The sequence below is a fragment of the Acomys minous genome, assembly GCF_964271855.1.
Source record: "Acomys minous genome assembly, chromosome: 16".
NCBI classification, from domain to species: Eukaryota; Metazoa; Chordata; class Mammalia; order Rodentia; family Muridae; genus Acomys; species Acomys minous.
The window spans coordinates 36560316-36579203 of NC_140498.1; the positions used below are offsets into that span (position 1 = coordinate 36560316).

The 18888-nt window shown below is 54.2% G+C and overlaps 1 protein-coding gene across 1 annotated transcript in view; it reads left to right on the forward strand.

Annotated features, from left to right (window-relative positions):
- The first annotated feature begins 336 nt into the window (after nucleotides 1-336).
- The window catches only part of FGF18 (fibroblast growth factor 18), a 31492-nt gene continuing 12940 nt past the window's right edge, over nucleotides 337-18888 (forward strand). Inside the window, exons 1-3 of the mRNA XM_084764716.1 lie at nucleotides 337-447; nucleotides 640-676; nucleotides 14470-14650. Coding sequence (XP_084620842.1) covers nucleotides 416-447; nucleotides 640-676; nucleotides 14470-14650 — 250 coding nt within the window. The 5' untranslated portion in view covers nucleotides 337-415. The remainder of the gene's footprint in view (nucleotides 448-639; nucleotides 677-14469; nucleotides 14651-18888) is intronic.

Consider the following 18888-nt stretch of genomic DNA (forward strand, 5'->3'; position numbering starts at 1 on the left):
TCCCGCCAGCCTCCCGCCCGGGCCGCGGCGCCCCAGCCGCAGTCCCCGCCGTGCATGCTGCCCCGGGACTGAGCCGGCAGCCAGCGTCCCGCGAACGCCCAGACGGCCCTCCCGCCTGCCCGCCTCGGACTAGCTTCTCCACACCGGCCGAGCGCCTCCCGCACCGCGGTTGCCCCGCAGCCCCCGCGCCGGCTCGGAGGGCGCAGCGCTCGGGAGGAGCCGCGCGGGGCGCTGATGCCGCAGGGCGCGCCGCGGAGCGCCCCGGAGCAGCAGAGTCTGCCGAAGCAGCCGGCGAGGAGGGAGCAGCAGCAGCGGCGGCGGCGGCGGCGGCGGCGGCGGAGGCGCCCGGTCCCGGCCGCGCGGAGCGGACATGTGCAGGCTGGGCTAGGAGCCGCCGCCTCCCCCCCGCCCCGCGATGTATTCAGCGCCCTCCGCCTGCACTTGCCTGTAAGCACCCGCCCGGGGCTGGCCACCCTGCCTGGATGCCTGTCCCCCCCCTGCCTGGATGCCTGTCCCCGTGCGTGTGGCTATCTGTCTGCCCGCCCGTCTGCTCGCATGACTTTCTGCTGCATGTCTGTCTATCCATCTGCGCCCCCTCCCTCAGGTCCTACTGACCGCCTCTCCCTCTTTCTCCCGCAGGTGTTTACACTTTCTACTGCTGTGCTTCCAGGTTCAGGTATGTGGGCTTCTGAGAGTCGGGTCGTGCCCCTTCGCCACCACCCCCCATTTCGCGCCGCCCCCCCCCCCCACGCTCTTCCTCGAGGTGCAGGACGACCCCCCTTCCCGGGACCGCGCCCCCTCTCGGTGCCCCACCCCTCCTGGGCAAAAAGCCCAGTGCACCTGTTCCCAGGGCGCGGAAGGGCGGTTTCGCGCGCGCCCTGCGCTGGCGGTGTCCAGCCAAAGGCTAGGAGCTGCTTGCGGGGCTTGAGCCAGTGCAGGCTGTCGCGGCCATGGTCAGCCTCTGTAGGGAGAACTCCCAGAACCGAAAAGTGATGTGCGGGACTCCAACCCCTCACCGCAGCTGGAGGAGGGTAGAGACCTAGGGCTTTTTCTGCCAACTGCCCCTTTACAGCCTGCTTGTGCCTGCAGACAAAAAAGGTTGTTTTCAGCTGAGTAGATTTTGAGTCCAGAGAGCGAGAGAGCTTTAGTTGTAAATTACTCTGTGGGTGGGAGAGGAGAGGAGAGGAGAGGAGAGGAGAGGGAGACGGAGACTGAGAGAGAGAGACTGCTCTCTATCCTGCTGCGCTCTGCTCCACATGTCCTTGCCCAAGGTGGTGCAGCCCAGGGCTTGTTCCCTGCCTGGTCCCCGTTCACTCTCTGTGAATCAGAAGAGGGCTTGGCGCTCAGCCTGGAAAGCACTTGCTAAAATCTGATCTGTTACTTCAGCAGCTTTCAGACTCGGGAAGGTCTTGGCACACAGACAGTTGGAATGCTCTGGCTTCCAAAGCCGTGGAAATGAAGGAAAGGGGGGGGGGGTAGGGAGTCGACTTCAGCCCCGATTAGAACCAGACCAGGGCTGCCTCAGCATGGTGGGGGGGGGGGGCGGCGGCGGCAAAGGGAATAGGAAACACCAGCTGCCCAATACCTCCACCTACCTACAGCTACAAGGAGGGGGGGTGGTGGGAGGAGGGGGCTCAGGATAAACTGGACATAGGCCAAAAGAGGATTATCTGTCCCCTCCCCCTCTCTGTGAAAGGCAGGTGTCCTTGCAGGGGTAATGGGAGGATGCTTGTGCCTTCTGAGTTCTGTCGATGTCTGGAGACTGCCCTGTGCACGGGCTTGAGGCAGTTCTCCCAGGTACAAGGAAGTTTGTGTTTGTAGCTGCTGCTGCTGTGGTTCCTAGCTTGATCAATGTTTGCTATTGGGTCTTCTACATCTCTTGACTCTTTGAGAGAAGACTGTTCCTTGGGACAGGGCAACCAGTTGAGGCTCAGGGCTGGAAGGATAGATGGATGGACAGACCGATGGCTCCTTCCTTCTGTTGGCCAGGCTGGGGTCCCCAGTGACTCCTTGAATCAATACAACTGGAGTCAGTAACTTAAGGCTGGCTGTTTGCCAAAGCAGATGTGACCCTGTGTGGCGAAGGGGGTGGGGGACTGGGTGGGGGAATGGTGGATGTTAAAGTAAAAGGCCAGTGCCAGGCATGGGCTGCCTAGTCTGTCTGCAGCTGAGTCCCCAAGCAGAGGGCAGGTCCCAGGGTCACTCCAGGGGGTCTGCTCCTATGTCTGGGCTGAGCCTGCGCAGGAGCTGAGGATATGGGTATGGAGGCAGAAAGGAACCTTTGGATCTTGCTGCCCGAGCCTGCACGTGCTTGCTGCTCTCAGTTCTTTAAGTAGGGCCCGGGAGGGGCTGCTGGGTGGTCTTTGTGTTGTTCTCTGGTGGGAGTGAGAAGGAGGGAGTCTGGACCCCAGCTTCCCACCTCCACCTCCTGGCCAGAACTAAGCCAGCATCTTTCAGAAAGAGCTGGGTGGTCTGCTTGGCTTAGGTCAAGAGGCAGGATCTGTGCAGGTGAGGGAGCCTCCTCTTTTCCACCCCCCCCCTTCCTTCTGCCTCTTTGTCCCCTTCTGCCTCTCCATTTCTGAATTGCATAGGGCTGGTGTTTTTAACCCTTGGTCTGTATCCTTGGGACTGGCTGGGAGTGTCCTTGAAAAATCACTCAGAAAATAGTGTACAAATTTGGTATGCCTGGACAAGGATTCATAGTAATCCTTAGGCTTTTTTTGTTCTTTTTGTTTTTTAAAGTACCCAGGATTCCTAAAAGGTAAATAAATAAATATCAGGGGGAATGATTAGCAGGCTCCTGTTGGCTTTTATAGTTCAGAGACCGATGGAATGGTTCTTAGCAGTAGAGATGAAGATGGCTTCAGAGGTGTGGCTTGCCTGGAGTCTGCAGTCAGAGGCAAGTTCGTCAGATGCTGCAAAAGCAGATGTAGTCCTAGGCAGAATGCACAAGGACGTCTGCAGGTGGAATGCCTTTGGTATAAGTGGATCAGAAGGCCTTGAGAAGGGGCACAGGGCTTGCCCATAGGTGATCTCTGCCTGGACCCCAGCTTCATCGTGCCCCATCTATGGTCAGTAGGAGTTTTAGTTTCATTTGTGCAAAGTGGCCCTTAGGGCAAGAAGAGATGTTGCTGACTATTACCCACTCAGGGAGGCATAATGGCCAAGTGGAAAACCAGTTTACTTTCATCCTTACTATTTTAGGACGTCGGTACTGTTTTAGCAGTGGAATTTCTGGGTGCCTCCCCTCCTCCCTGTCCTCAGCCACCAGCCCCCAAATGGATTCCCCACCAAGTCAGGTTTCTATGAACACACTCAATGCCAGATACTGCCTTCCGCCCGCCACCAGTGTGGTGAGCCCCGCCTTCACCCACCGGCCACCCTGGGAAGTGGAAAGCTGGGAATTTAATAAAACCCCCTTCATCCTTTCTCCACACGATTCAGGACACCGCAGATAGCTCAAATCAGAAGAATTTTAAAAATTTCCGCGGGGAGCAGGCAGCGTGACCAGTAAATTGCTTTTCTGCACTTGGCTGAGCTCTGACAATGACACCGGGCCGGGCTTTTCACGAAGCTCTGCCGGCACCTGCCTGACATTGTTCCTGCCGCCAGGCTCCACTAGGTCCTTGCCTTCCTCAGACAGGCTAGCATAAGGCGGGCCAGTGCAGGGAGGTGGGGACGGGGAGGGGGTGGGTGGGTGGGTGTCTTCCTCCAGCCTCTTGTCTCTCCTGACAGCCCCTTGTTCCTCCCACAGAGCTACTTCCAGACTCACCAGGAGGTGTTGGAGTTTGGAGCTCCCTTCAGGTTCCCACTTGACCACCCGCACAGAGCCTCCTCCTCATTGAGGCAGATTAGACCCTCCCTCCACACTAGTCAGACTGGAGAGGCTAGGAGACAGTGCCCTTCAGGACAAGAGGAGGAGGGGAAACTGTCCTGTTGCATGGCACTTTACCGATCGTATTTGTTTCTATTTTATGTACATTGGTGTTCTACTTGTACTTATGTCTGTGTGAGAGTGTCGGATCTGCTAGGAACTGGAATTGTGAGCTGCCGTGCGGGTGCTGGAAATTGAACCAGGATCCTTTGGAAGAACATCCAGTGCTCTTAACCCCTTAGCTGTCTCTCCAGCCCCTGGATGGCACTTTTACTATTTCAAAGCAATGTCTTTTATGGATCCATTCTCTTGAGTTTCCCTTCAACACATAGTCTGCTTCTTGTTGGCTTTGGGAATGAGCCCTAGGCAGTCTCTGGTCTCAGAGGAGGACACTGTGGATGCTCCTGGAACTGTGACGTCTCTTCCACTTCCCGGGAAGAGACTTGCCTAGGTGCAAAAGAGACTGCTTCTTAGAATTTAAGGGGGTCTCACGTAGGGACATTGTTCTCATTCCTCTCGCTCTCTATAAGGAAGCCAGGTAGGATCAGGTCTTATTCCCGCTCCACAGAGAGAGAAAGCAGACATAGAACCAGGTAGGAAAGGCAGAGAGGCTTTGTTCAGGGCCATGGCTACAAGCCAAGAATCTGGATTTAAGATCTTGTATTTGGAGACCGGTGTGATGGTGCACGCCTTTAATCCCAGCACTCGGAGGCAGAGGCAGGTGGATCGATGGGAATTCAAGGCCAGCTTGGTCAGTAAAGTGAGTCCAGGACAGCCAGGGTGACACAGAGAAACTCTGTCTTGAAAAACCAAAACCAAAAACCAAAAACCAAAAAACAAACCCTTGTATTCCTTCTATTTCTTCTGGAAGGAATTCTCAAGTTGACTAGTAGAGGAAAGCGTCCCAGGAGGCATCCTGGGGCCAGGCCCTTAGTGGGAAGTCCTGTGTTGATTCTCAGGAGGGTAGGTGGCCCTGGTGTAAGCCAGCTGCCTCTCTTTCCCTGTCAGAAAGCTCCACTCTCCTGGGAATGCCCCAGAGCCAGAGATGGGTGCTCTGGGGGGTGTGCTGTGTGTCATAGGAGGCCTAAGTCTTTCTCCAAGCCTCCTTCCTAGGGCAGAGAGAGGGGAGGGGTGGGGCACCCTGCCAGCATTCCTGCAGCCAGGGAAGGTCACCCACTTGCTTTGAGATAAGGAGGTGGATTCTTTAAATTTCTTGTGGTTGGCACAGCCAGTGTCAGTCGGCTGGGGGTAGTCTGTCAGAGTCACAGGTATAGCCTTCTCCCTAGGATGGGACAGCTCTGTGGTTCTGTGGGCGCCAACCCCCCAAGGGAGGTTTGAAGGGGAGCAGGGGCGAGTCATCTATTCCCAGTAGAACTTTGTGTTTCTGACTTGACTATGTTGCAGAAAACTTATGGAGGTGCTTACACCGGGGGGGCCGGTCCTCCAGGCTGCTGACAACAGCTCAAGCCCACTGTTTGACCTGGGTGTCTGTGTCTTTTACACGATTCAGGTTGTAGCTCATAACTGGCTTGGGATTAGAGAGTTCTGTAGACAAAGAACAGCTGCAGCAGAGCACAGTAAGCTGCCTCTGGTCACACAGCGAGAGAGAGGCAAAGCTGTGGATACTACTGGATGTCTGACTCCAGGGCATCTGAAGGCTTGCGATTCGTACAGCCTGGTTCAAACTGTAGATCTGCCTTCTGTTTGCTGTGTGGCCATGGGGCAAGTTGCTTAATCTCCCTGGGGCTTAGCTTCTGTATGTGTAAACTGGCAAACCTACCACTTGCCCCTCCTAAGAAACAAAACCTCCCCAAAAAAAAAAAAAAAAAAGAAACAAAAACCCCAATGGCACAGTTACTATCTTCTAATGGGAGTAGGTGGTAGTTCTAGGCTTGGCTGCTGTGTTCCTGGTCCTAGAAGTGTTCTGTCACCTGTTGGGTACAGCAAGCACTGCTCCCTCCTGGTGTGTGTGTGTGTGTGTGTGTGTGTGTGTGTGTGTGTGTGTGTGTATGTGTGTGTGTGTTGAACAAGGGCTGTTCTGATGATCCTGTGTGTGTCCTTTGATGTTGACTTTAATGCTGTTGGCAAGACTGTTCACTAGCAAGGGCCCATGGCAGACCACTGAGTAAAATGCATGCTGACATCTTTCCCCATAGACCAGGGCAGGAGGGGAGGCGCCTGGCCTCAGGATGAGCTTAGGCCTGCTGCCGCACCATATGCCTGAGTTGGGAATTTGTTCTGGAACACAGGTGGCCCCTAAGGGTGTGTGTGGCCTGGCTGGCTGATTGTTCTTCTGTTCAGACATCTAAGTAACATATAAAATGTTGCCATGTTGATGACGGGGCCAGAGACACTGCCCTGGTCAGTTGAGGGCCACCAAAGACTCCAGGGTTGTATAATCAGTCTCTACCTTGGCTCAGTCAACCCTGGGCCTTTGCGCTACTAAAGTGGTTCTCAACCTGTAGGTCGAGACCCCTTTTGATGACAAACCACTATCTGCAAAACATACTTGCATTGCGATTCATAACAGTAGCAATATTACAGCTATGAAGTAGCAACACAATAGTTTTATGGTTGGCGGGGATCACTACAACATGAGGAGCTGTATTAAAGGGTCGCAGCAGGTAGCAAGGCTGAGAATCGCTGCTCTACTGAGCTTATCTGGCTGGGTAGGAGCAGGGCACCGGCAGTGTTCATGGGGCCCCGTGCACAGGCACTGGCATCAAAGAGGCCTGGGTTTCAGTTCTGTAACTGTTTACCTGTAACCACCTGCTCCCCTATATCTGTAAAGTGTGATAATGTGAGGGATCTCTGTAGAGCTAGGGAGCGGACAACACACTCAACGAATATCTGTGTAATTGTAACTGCCTGGTCAACTATATGCCATGTCCGAGGCCCATCGTGTGCTGCCACGCGCTAGAGAAAGCAAAAAAAAACGTGGTCCTCGAATGAGCGGCAGCAGGTATTCTGGGCTGTTGGGAGTAGAGATTTGAACTTAGGCCCACATGTTATCCCACATTTGGGCAAGACCCTAAACCTCTAAACTGTTTTATAAACAGGGATTAACTATGCTATCCCCAAGGCTTTGCATGGTGGCACTCACCTGTGACTCAACACTGGGGAAACTGAGGCAGGATGGTGAATCAGCCTGGGATATATAGTGGGACCCTGGTGCACGCCTTTAATCCCAGCTCTTGTGGAGGGGGGGGGCAGAGGCAGGTGGATCAATGTGAGTTCGAGGCCAGCCTGGTCTACAAAGCAAGTCTAGGATAGCCAGGACTACACAGAGTAACCTTACTGTCTTGAAAATTTAAAAAAAAAAAAAATTTTTTTTTTAAGTCAAAAAACCACAAGAGAATCCTCAAGCACTTTCCAGACTCATTGATAGGGATAATGAAGGCCATATCTTGGGTCATGTATTCAGTGGACACTCAATTATGGTATCATTCTTTGCTAATAAACAACTAATGAGCATTTATGGGATACCTGCTATATGCCTGCCTCCGCAACTGGGTTTGCTTTTCAAGGCTTTGGCCTTTCCCTCGTGTACTATATGAGGAGGTGAGCACTTTAGGTTGCTTCCACCCCTCCCCCACCTTCTGCCTTGGGACCCCATGGGATGCCGGTTCACTGTCTTTGACAAACTGCATCCTTTGCTAGAATTCATAGGCACAGGAAAGAGCCTGGGGTCTGCTTTCAGCCCACTGGTCACACCCTGTCTTGGGGCACTCACTAGCTGTATGACACAGAAGATGGCATAGCCCCCTCTGTGCTCACCATTAAGGAAGCACCAGGGGTTGCTGGGAGGGGGACTTTGGTCCCTGGGGGGAGCCCTTGGCATGAAGCCAGGCTCTTTTGCAGATGTTAAGTGAGCCAGAGCTCTAGCTCCAGCTGAGGATGTCGTGAAGCCTGCTTGCCCACCAGGCTTGTACTTGTACCTGGAAACCCAGGGGAGGGCAGACCCCTGCTACAGGCTCTAGGTCCTGACTGGGAGCCTCTCAGCTCAGTGAGCAGAGGCTTTGGGAGCCTGGACCTGCCTGGGCTTGAGTTCCTGTGGCCACCGCCTGTGTGCCAGGGGCTGGGCCCCTAAGGGTCCATGCCTGTCCCAGCCCCTGGGTAGCAGGCACTGAGGGATGCTGCTGCAGAACAGAGCCGGAAGGACAATGGGTTCCTTGATGAAGGACCCTGAAACTGGACCTGGGCCAGAGCAGTTGGCCAGCGGAAGCGTGTGCTGTGAATGCAGGTGCATGCGCATGGAAGGCCACTGAGGCGCTTGGCACAGGCTTCCTGGAAGCAGGGAACAGCACTGTGTGTGCAGCGTCCTGTAAACCCCGTTGTGATTGCTGGAGCATCATGCTCAAGAAGGGACTGACGGAAGAGGTCCTCATGGGTCCTGAGCACCAGAAAAAAGGAGCTTTTTTTTTTTTCCCCATCATCTCTTGGGCTTGATGACCACATTTGCCTTCAGGGAGACTACATTTGATTTCAGGGAGAAGAGTGATGTTGAGGTGCTGGCAGGGGGAAGGAGAAAGGAAAAAGACCTCAAGTCCACCCATGTCCTGTTTCCTATCCAGGCTAGCTCCAGGATTGACTACCTGCACCGCGTATCGATGATCTGTATGGAGAAGGCTGATGTATGGGGAGAGGGAGGCTGGACCTTGGGCCCAGCCCCCATTCTGCAGTGCCCCGCCCATGCTGATGATGGCTTGGCCCTGCCAATCAATACATTGATAGCCCTGGGAGCTTAATGGACAGGCTTGGGGGCGGGGAAAGGACCTCTGCGGCCTTACTTTCTATCCAGGCTGTAGTGGCAGTGGGGACCATGATGGTAGGGGCCAGAAGCTTGGACATGGGGTATGGGAGGGGCGGAGAGGGGGCGGGGCACCTTCTTCCTCTTCATAGGAAGCAGTGTACTTGGAGGAAACTAAGGCTTCAAAGCTGAGTGTGTCCAGATCTCGGTTCTGCTGTGTCCTTCCTGTGCACCTTGGCAAGTCCCTTGTCCTCGCTGTGCCTCCCTGTGTCACTGGGAACCCAAGGCTAGTATAGTTTACACTTGCTCAGGATGGGTCAGGAGTAAGCTGATGGCCCATGGTCAGAGCCAATGTGAGTTTCACTCTTGATGTATCTGGCAGCTGACTCCAGGCTGACATCATGGCCGCCCTAGAGGAAGTATCTGGAGGGTTGCCTTTTGGAGTGGAGCAGGAAGCTGGCTTTCCTGGGGCCCACTCTTAGAGAAGGCCTAAAGTCTTGGGTTTGAACCCAGAATTTGGAAAAGCTCTAAAAGCTCTGGTCTTGAAGCCTGTGGGTTGTCCTTCTTGGGACCCAGGAGACCCTTCACTCCTGGGCAGGAAGCATGGAGAAGGACATAAGTGGCACGAAGCTTCAAGAATCCGGGGGCAGGTCCGTGGGACTCACACAGGGGAGTTCAAGGTTTTTGCCCCTTCGTGGATGGTGTTCCTGCCCCTCCTCCATGCTGTAGGTTCTGACCCATCTTCTGTCTCAGAGTGCAGCTGTATCCCTTTACTTGCATGGTATATGTTCAGACCTTCCAGGGATGGCTACACCATGTGCAAGCACCACCGAGAAGGTAGACCAGATAGCCTAGATAGCTACTAAGGCAGTGGATAGCCAATGCAGTGAGGATGCACTTGGTTGAAGAATGGTATGGGATTTCATCACACTATTTACTCATAGCAGCACTGAATTGTTCATGTCTAGAATTGTCCATGTGATACTGTTGGTCCTTGGTTGGCCAGGTATAGCTGGAACCCAGGATACAGGGACCCTGGTAGGAAGGAGATGGTGAAAGCAGGGAAAATGGTAACAGATGCGAATGAAATGGCTTGGACTCTAGACACAGGGAAAGTTGTGTTTGGATTTTGAGTCCTCTCCTCTGTAATTCTGTGACTTAGGACACATGATGGGGTCTCCCCCAGGCCTCAGTTTCCTCAGCTTTAACCTGGGATGATATCATTCGTCTTGATGGTATCGCTCTGGTGATTCTATAGGATGAGTCACCCACAGTGGGTATTTAAAAAAAAAAATGGCTGTCGGACTAGAGAGAGCTCAGTGAATAAACTGTTTTCTATGCAAGTGTGAGGATGTGGGTTTGACTCCCCAGCTCCCACATGAAGTTGGGCATGGCAGTGTGTGTGTCTGTAATCTCAGCGCTCCTATGGCAAGACAGGAGGTGGAGTAAGAGGCTCTTAAACACTCATGGGCCAGACAACTTGGTGTCTACAGCCGAGAACTGTAACAGAGATCCTGCCTCGAGAGAAGAGGCGAGGACTGACACCCAAGGTTGTCCTCTGACTTCCACACATGCACCTCACCATATACCCTCCCCCACAAATGTGCACATGCGTGTGCACACACATACCCACGCACGCACGCACGCGCACAGACACAGAGATTGAAAGTCCCTTGGCTGTTTGTAAAGCAAGACTTAAAAAAAAAGATAAATGTCATTACTAATGTAATTTTTCCCCCAAGGCAAATGCTATAAACGTTTCCATTTTGCAGCCAAGAAAACTGAGGTCAAGTAAGTCAGATATTGTGGTTGGAGACAGATAGCCTGATGGTCAAATGGTCCCACTTAGCCTGTTGTCAGAGGTTCATGTAGGTGACCTGGACCTTGATGCAGATCTTTGGGAGATGGTAATGTGGTCTGAGAAGATTGGAGATCCTCTGCTTCTCAGCCAAGGGTCTGAAGCCTTCAAGGAAGGAAGCATGGGGGGTGGGTGGCAGGTTTCCCTGTGGGACAAGATACCTTGATTGGGCTCTGGAAGCTTTCCTTTCTTTTCCTTTTCTTTCCCTTTCTTTCTTTCTTTCTTTCTTTCTTTCTTTCTTTCTTTCTCTCTTTTGTTTTTTTGAGACAGGGTTTCTCTGTGTACCCTGGCTGTCCTGGAACTCACTCTGTAGACCAGGCTGGTCTCGAACTCACAGAGATCTACCTGTCTCGGCCTCCCCAAGTGCTGGGATTAAAGGCATGTGCCACCACTGCCCAGCTAGAACGCCTTTTTATACTGGTCAGATTATTAACAAAATGAGGGGGCAGAAGGTTGGAGAGTTGAGGCCTGGCAGGTTTCTGAGTAGAGAGGAGCACCCTCCCCTGAACTGAGAGCACTCTAGATGAAGACAGGAAGCAGGCAGGGGGCCTCTGGGCTCCATCTACTGAGCTCTGTGTTGGCATTCCTAGGCCAAGGCTTTAGGAGATCCCAAGGTCAGAACTGGGTTCCAGCCTATAGGGCCCTTGTTGCTCATGGGCAGAACATGGACTGGGAAGTAAATATTTCCACCAGGGCCCAATCTTTAAGGCAAGGGCAAGGGCCAGGTTGGGAGTGCTTGGAGTACTCTAGGCTGCGTGGACACCATCATCCACTCTTGAGGGCCCACTTGGACCAGGGATCACCCGTGAGTGTGGCATTGAGGGAGGTGGGGCCACATTGTCTACACACCAGGTCTTCTGGTTTCTTATGGGTGCTGTTGACTTCTAATCCTTGTGAGCTTGGAGGCGTGTCATCCAGGCCGACTTCTCTTAAGCACCATAGCCAAGAGAGCTGCCTGCCACCCAGCTAGAAAGCAGGGATGGTGAGTCTCCAAAGGAGGCTTCCACTGCACGCCTCTGGCAGCAGAGCCCAGAATTCCGTGTACCTGTACCCAGCCTGGCATCCCTTGCTTCTCTCTGCTGGACACTGTAGTCATCTGGATGGGAAGGGTTGATGCTGGCTTCCAGGTGTCCCTTACTTCTGCCTAGTCATCTGACAAGCACCACTGATTACTTCCTGGGGACAAGATGATGCCCAGCGGTGAGCCTGGTTATCCAAATGGACTTTGGGGACAATAGCATGTCCAGATCCTGCCCTGTGAGGTGGTGTCAGGAGGGGATCTCTAGAGCAGGCTTATAATGACAGGTAGAAGGGGCCGGTGCCCTGAGCCCACCAGCCTTTCTAGAAGAGGGGCCCAGTTTCCGGCAGAGGCCGCCCACTCGTTCCCTAGGGACTGACCTGGTCAGAGTACGGCTTAAGTGGCGGAAGCTAGGCAAGATGGATTGAATCCCCACATCCTGGTGCACAGCCACCCAATAGACTTTGCTGACCCTGGGTCACTCTGCTGCTTCTGTCCACTGGGCCAGGAAGAAAATCATTAATAGAAGGCCAGCTTCTGGGGGCAGGGAGGCGCCCCATGGGAACTGGGGGTGTGGAGATTGGCTTGACCTCCAGTCGATAGGGTCTCCTGTGAGAGCAGGAGTGGTGGGGGACGGGGATACCGTGCCTACTTTCGGGGGAGGGGACAGGACTACACTGACTCCAGCAATCATTCCAGAAAGGTCAGTGGCCCCCAAGTGTGGGGTCTCCCAGAAAAAATGCCCTCTAGGTGTGGGCCTCCAGGCCTCTTCCTCCTTGGATGTCAGGGTGGGAAGAGAGGCCGTCCCCGGTATTGCTTGCTGGCCATCGCGCCCTGGAGATGGAGGGAGGCGCATAGTTGCAGAGTAGATGTTTGTGAACCTCGATTTCTGCTTAGCTGAGCTTTACTTGGAGTCTTGTCAAAAGTTCTGGTGTTTGCTCAGCTGTGGCAGTATCTGCCATGTTGCCCTTTGCATTTAGTCTTTGTAGCAACCTCCGAGTTGGGTGCTGTCTTCATCCTGTTCATTGTGAAGAAATTGAGGCACAGAGAGGGGCCCACAGTTAAGGCTGAGAGGGATGTGTGGGCAGCCAGGGTCCAGAGGGCTCTAGCAAAGGCTGGGTGGGCAATGCTTTTCTGGGAACGGAGTCTTGTGTGTTAGCTTTGTGCCAGACTTGGTGAGTCCACAGAGCAAACCCATAATGCTAACCTGCTCTGACTTATAAGATGGGATAGACCATGCAGCTAACTAGGAGGCACCGGTGAGCATAACTCAGTGCTTAATGGCATGACAGGACTGTATGTGTTCTTCCTTCCTTCCTTCCTTTCTTTCTTTTCTTTTCTTTCTTTTTTTTTCTTTTTGGAGACAGAGTTTCTCTGTGTAGCCTTGGCTGTCCTGGACTTGCTTTATAGTCCAGGCTGGCCTCGAACTCACAGCGATCCACCTGCCTCTGCCTCCCGAGTGCTGGGATTAAAGGCATGCGCCACCATGCCCAGCTCTTTCTTTTTCTTTCTTTCTTTCTTTTTTTCTTTCTTTCTTTCTTTCTTTCTTTCTTTCTTTCATTCACTTATCTCTGAACAAGTGCTTGGGTATCTGTCATCTGTGCTGGAGCTGCAGGGCCCCAGCAACACAGGAGAGAGAGAGAGAGAGAAGGGGAAGAGGAATATAAAGAGTGCTCTGGCCAGGTGTAGTGGCGCACGCCTTTAATCCCAGCACTTGGGAGGCAGAGGCAGGTGGATTGCTGTGAGTTCGAGGCCAGCCTGGGCTACAAAGCGAGTCCAGGACAGCCAAGGCTACACAGAGAAACCCTGTCTCGAGAAAAAAAAAAAAAAGAGTGTGCTCTGGCTTTCATGGTGTCACCAGTGTATTAAGAGCAGACAGTCAGAAGCTGAGTATGAAGATGCTATGTTGAGTCACATGTGCTAGAAAGAGTCTCAGGGCAGAGTGGAGGCATGGAGGGTGGCAGGGGTAGGACAGTCCAAGGAGGCCTGTTTGAAGTGATACCTCGTCAAGAGACCTGAGGGAAATGAGTGTAGAGAACTGAGAAAGCGTCAGAGCAGAAGGGCCAGCATGTGCAAAGGGCCTGAGGCTGGTGTATGCTAAGTATTAAGAAGGTTCCAAAGCCTTTAAAGGTAAGGTGTATCGGGGGGGGGGGGGACATGGAAGTAACAGGAGGAGGAAAAGAAAGCATGGGGGGTAGCCATCGGGCCAGGTCTGGAAGCCCCAGAGAGGACAACTGTTTGAGTGTGAGGAAGCCCTGAGGACTGTGGATATGGAGGATGCTGCAGGAGGGCTTTGTGTGGTGGAGGGCACATTATTAGCCGGGCAGCGACGGAGGGGGCTGAGCAGGCGATGGGGGCATACTGTTCAGGCGTGCGCCTGTGTTCTCCATGAGGGAGGGAAGCAGTGAATGTGGGTGCAACCTAAGAAGGGTTCCCCCAGGGTTTGGCTGATAGGAATCAAATGGCAATAAGTCCATGGAGTTGCCATTGGGGATGTAAACTGGAGGCTTGGGACATGGCTCAGTGCCGCGGTCTGAGTGTGAGGGGTCCCTGTGGAGATCCGAGGGGAGGTGGCGTGCTGCGTTCTGGCCCGGTGGCCAGTACTTGAGGCTTCTCATCTCATGCCTTTCCTGCCACGTGTCCCTGTGACTTTCCCCCTCAGCCCTGTCTGTGGATGTTAGTTCTCTTCCTAGTTGCCGAGGCACTGCTCACAATCCCCGATACAATTGGGATAGGAGCCTCTGTACCGAAAGGGAAACTGAGGCAGAACACTGTGCATGCTGTGGTCACAGAAAACACATGCGGGTGGGTAGGAAGAGTGATAGACCCAGGCCCGCCCGGTTTTATGATTTTTTCCCCCCCAGCTGCCTTAGTTGTTGCCTTGTCTGTGACGTGGGGCCTGGCCAGAGGTGGGTGCAGAGGCGAGACGACAAGGCTGGCTCTCACCATTCCCTCTCCCCATTGCGTAGGTGTTGGCAGCCGAGGAGAACGTGGACTTCCGCATCCATGTGGAGAACCAGACGCGGGCTCGAGATGATGTGAGCCGGAAGCAGCTGCGCCTGTACCAGCTCTACAGCAGGACCAGTGGGAAGCACATCCAAGTCTTGGGCCGTAGGATCAGTGCCCGTGGCGAGGACGGGGACAAGTATGGTATGTGCCAGACCCTGTCCATATGCCTTGCATGCGCTCTCCAGCCTTGGAGAGTCTTCATCCAAATCCCAGCTCTGTGTTGCGCTGGACATGTGGTGCTGGACCTAGCACTAGCCCCCTCCTGAACCTCAGTTTCTCCATCTGTAAAATGGGGGAGGCGTTGGTGACTCCTTGAGACGTGAATAAGAAGTGCCCCCCTTACATAGTGGCTTGGGTGGGAGTTGCTGGGATGTCAGTGGCTGCTCCTTGCACCTCAGCTCCCTCCAGCTCAGCTACTGGGAAGGGTGGAAACCTCTGGTCATGCTCTCTGGATGCTCTGGAGGCCACGGGAGTCATCTTCATCGAAGGCGTATGGGAGTGTGCATCTGTGCGTATGCAAATGTGCACGTGTGTGTTTAAGCTTGAACCTGTACCACCCACAAGACATGGGTATGCACAAAAACTTGGGCAATGGGGCCTTGTGACCTTTCCTTGATCCGGGAGCAGCTTAGCCCTCCTGGAGGGCTGAGAGACCCAGCCCATGCAAGCCGTGGGCAGTGAACAGAGTGGACATACCTCCACCTCATCAGCGCTTTGGAGAGGACTCAGCCAACACAGATGCTGGGCAAACACTAGACACGCAGATATCTTATTTAAAATTGCTAGACAGGAAAGGCTTGGGACTGCCAGGAGGGCCTCCTGGTCCTTGCCTGTCTATGGGATGCACCCATCCCCAGCCTCTCTGCCTCATTGGGCCCAGGTTCTAGAGGTCGTGGGCTGGGGGTGGGATCCTGCATATGTGCCGAGCCTGCCAGCCTTGCCTTTTTGGGATGGTGCCCTGTCGGGCCCCCTGCCCATTGCCATCAGGACATGACAACAAGACAAATAATTTCTTGGACCTTTTATCTTGGACACCATTTATTTTCCCACAGCCCCAGGGCAGGACTGACCTCATGGTAGAGCCCTGAGTGAGGCAGCTGCACCGCTCTGGGGGCTGGGCCAGGCTGGGCAGCCTGGGCTGGGTCCCGGGGCCCCAGCACCTCCAGGCCAGCTGCCTCCGTCCCTATTTCCTACAGTTATTCCTATGGTTCCTCTACTCTTTTCTCCTTCCTGTTTCGTGCTCCTTTCCGTCTTTGTTTTGGTCCATCTCTGTTCCTCCTTCCCCGTGGAGTCTGCCCTTCCTTGCTCTGTCCACAGCTTCCCTTCCCACAGGTTTTAGGCCCTCTGGCTCTTGTTGGGGGGGGGGCACCCCCCAGATGCTGGGCTGTGCAGGGCAGACCCAGGTGGAAGTTTTCCCTGGGATTCTCTGCCCAGTGCTGCCAGGAAAGGGGCAGCTGGCTGGCCAGGAGGGAGGAGGTGCCCTCCTGGGGTGTCCCCGGAGCTCACTCTGGCCCCTCCAGTCTGGAGAGTACAAGGGGTGTGTGTGTGTGTGTGTGTGTGTGTGTGTGTGTGTGTGTGTGTGTGTGTCAGACTCTGGTTGAGCCATCTGTCCACACCCCAGGATGGGAGGCAGGGGCTGGGAAGGAGAGGAGCCTTATGTGGTCCACCTTCATGGCAGAGGCTGCTGGCCTTCTGACTTTTCCTCAGCTGGGCCACTCTTCTCCTAGCATTCTGTCCCCGTTTCTCATCTGTATGGTTCCAGGCTCGGGTGAGCGGTTAATGTGCACATGGCTCTCTGAGGGGGGGGGGGGGTCTTGTCAAGATGTCCTTACTGATTCGTGGGTCAGAGGTGGTCTGAGCTGCTGCGGGTGGGACCAGCACCCAGGTGCTGCTGCTAGAAGCCTGCCTTGAGTGTCTAGGACTGTCCTAGTTTGCTGCTGCTCTGTCCACACACTCTTGGCCTTTATCTTCTCTATTGAGGAACCGAGGACCTGTGTTTACTCCCCGCACCGCCCCCGCCCCCCCCCCCAACACCCAGGGCAGCATGGGGCCTTGCAGGCCGCCGCTGCTGCTCCATTTGAATGTGCCATTAGAAACGCAGATGAGGCTGTGAGACCCATCTGTGAGCCCGGGGAGAGGAAGTGAGACAATGGAGCCCACGGAGGCTTCCAATCTAGATGATCAATACAAATATTATTGGGAGGGTGATTTATGTGACCACGCAGGGCAGGAGAATGCCCACCCCCACCCCAGGGCCTCCCTGCTTCTCTGCACCAGGAGCTGTCTTGCTGGGGGGAGGGGCAGCAGCATGAGGAGCGCTTCAGAACCTGCTCTGCTATCTCAAGGCTGGGGGCTGGCCCCCCCTCCCCCCAGAGACCTGCGATACCCACTTGGCTACACAGCCTTGTATCATCATCTGCTGAGCCAGAAGTACAACAGATGCCAAGTGAACACCTGGGATCCTCAGCTCTGGGTCTGTCAAAGGCTGGCCTCTGCTGGGTGCAGGACCCCGGGTCTGTGGGCCCTCTTGCTGCTTCCTCATCCTAGTACTTTCTGGAAGGTGGTTTGAGGCGAGAGAAGGGTTCTTTGCGACAGCTAGCATGGCTGAGGCTGAGTCCGCGAGTCTGACCCCATGGTCCCTTTTCTACCTGTCTGAATGCCACTCTGTTGCTCAAAAACAAAACTCATATTACCCAGAACCCAAGTCCTTGGGTTAGCCAGAGAGCCGGGAGGGTTCTGCTCGCGAGCCATTCCCATCTCGCCACAGTCTCAGGCTGTGTCACCTCTTCTTGTGGCCCGTACTCTGCCAGGCATGGTGCCATGGTCAGGCCAAGCACCTTTCTTTCTAAGGGCCTCGGGTGCTCTCCGCCTACACGGTCCTGAGACATGCCCACTCACTCCACTGTCCTCTCCTTGGGGCCGCCATCTCTGCCCTTCCACTGGTGTACTTTTTTCTTACAGTCCTGTTATGTACTTAACACTCTGTCTCTCAGGAGATTCTGGGCCTCTGTGCTGCTCTGTCCCCAGGACACAGAGCCAGCCACAGAAAGGTGATTGCCCCCAGTAGAAGGACACTTCCATTATACACCTGAGAATGGAGACAAGTTGGCCACCCCAGCAGATCAGGGCACAAAGCATCTTCCACACCCAGGCGGCACCTGGTACATTGCTCAGGGAAGCCTTTCTCCCTCCCTCTCACCTGCTTTTGCCTTGAATACCAAGAAGAAGAGACTTGGCTTCCCCTAGGAGTCCTCTCTTCTGCCATGGGACCTTTGCATCTCAGCTTAAGCCTTCCATCCTTGGGCCTTGCCTCTGTCTCCAGAGAGCCGTGGCCACCCACGTCTCCTGGCTCCCATGTTGAAAGGGCTGTGTTAGAGCTACAGCCAGGATTCAATATAGCTCCTGATCGATCCTATTGATTTCTTCCCCTAGTCCTTTCTGGTGAGTCTGTGTAGCCTGCCAACCTCCTTGGCGACTTATGCAGAAGAGGAACTCGGGGCGCTTGAGTGTGTATGTGTAACAACAGCAGAGTAATGGTTCCAGAAAGAACCACTCCCTTTCTGCTTCATTCCACCTGACCCACCTCCAGGGGGAAGGGAGAGCAGAGACAGGACATTTCCTCATGGGAGGATGTACTGTGGGAATGTGTCAGCCAGTCCCTCAGGCACTCCTGCACGGGCTCTGCCCAGCCTTTCCCTGGTCTGTGTGTTTGTGTGTGTGCGCGCATGCGCAAGCTCACAAGCACACACACGCACTCTGACCAGGTCCTGAGGGATTTCCCTGGGTATGTCCTGGTTTTATTCTCTGAATTGTCTCTCCCTGAAGCAGGCTCCCAAGTTTCTCTGACTCCACAGCCTCTGTCTTCCCCTTATTGTTTTTCCTACCCTTCAAACCCAGAGTCTAAAAGTAGAGGCGCTAAGTCGCTTTTTTGGTAAAGCCAGTGGGAGACCTACACATCAGGGTCAGTCCATTGGGGCCACTTGTCCTTTCTTGTCATTTGAGGCCTACACTGTGTGCCCTCACTCTGTCCATGCATCGTGGTGGGCTCTGGAGTTGCCACTTGTTTTAATGTTGCTGCCTGTCTTAGTGCATGCTCGGGGCAGGTGGCTCCCCTGCTCTGTGGGCTGCAAGGCCTCAGCTTTTTCACTCGTAACTGCAATCATGGTCCGTGCCTCACAGGGTTATAAGGACTACCATCGTCAGACTCCCAACTACACTTGCGAAAAGCATTATGGGTATTGGCTATTATTATTATTAGTCTCCCTTGTTTTTTAGTTCAGGTGGACCTTGAACTTGTTATTCTTCTGTCTCAGCCACCCAGTCTGGCTACCACGGGTGCCATGTTTATTCTCCAAGCACTTCCGAGAAGAAGTAAAAAG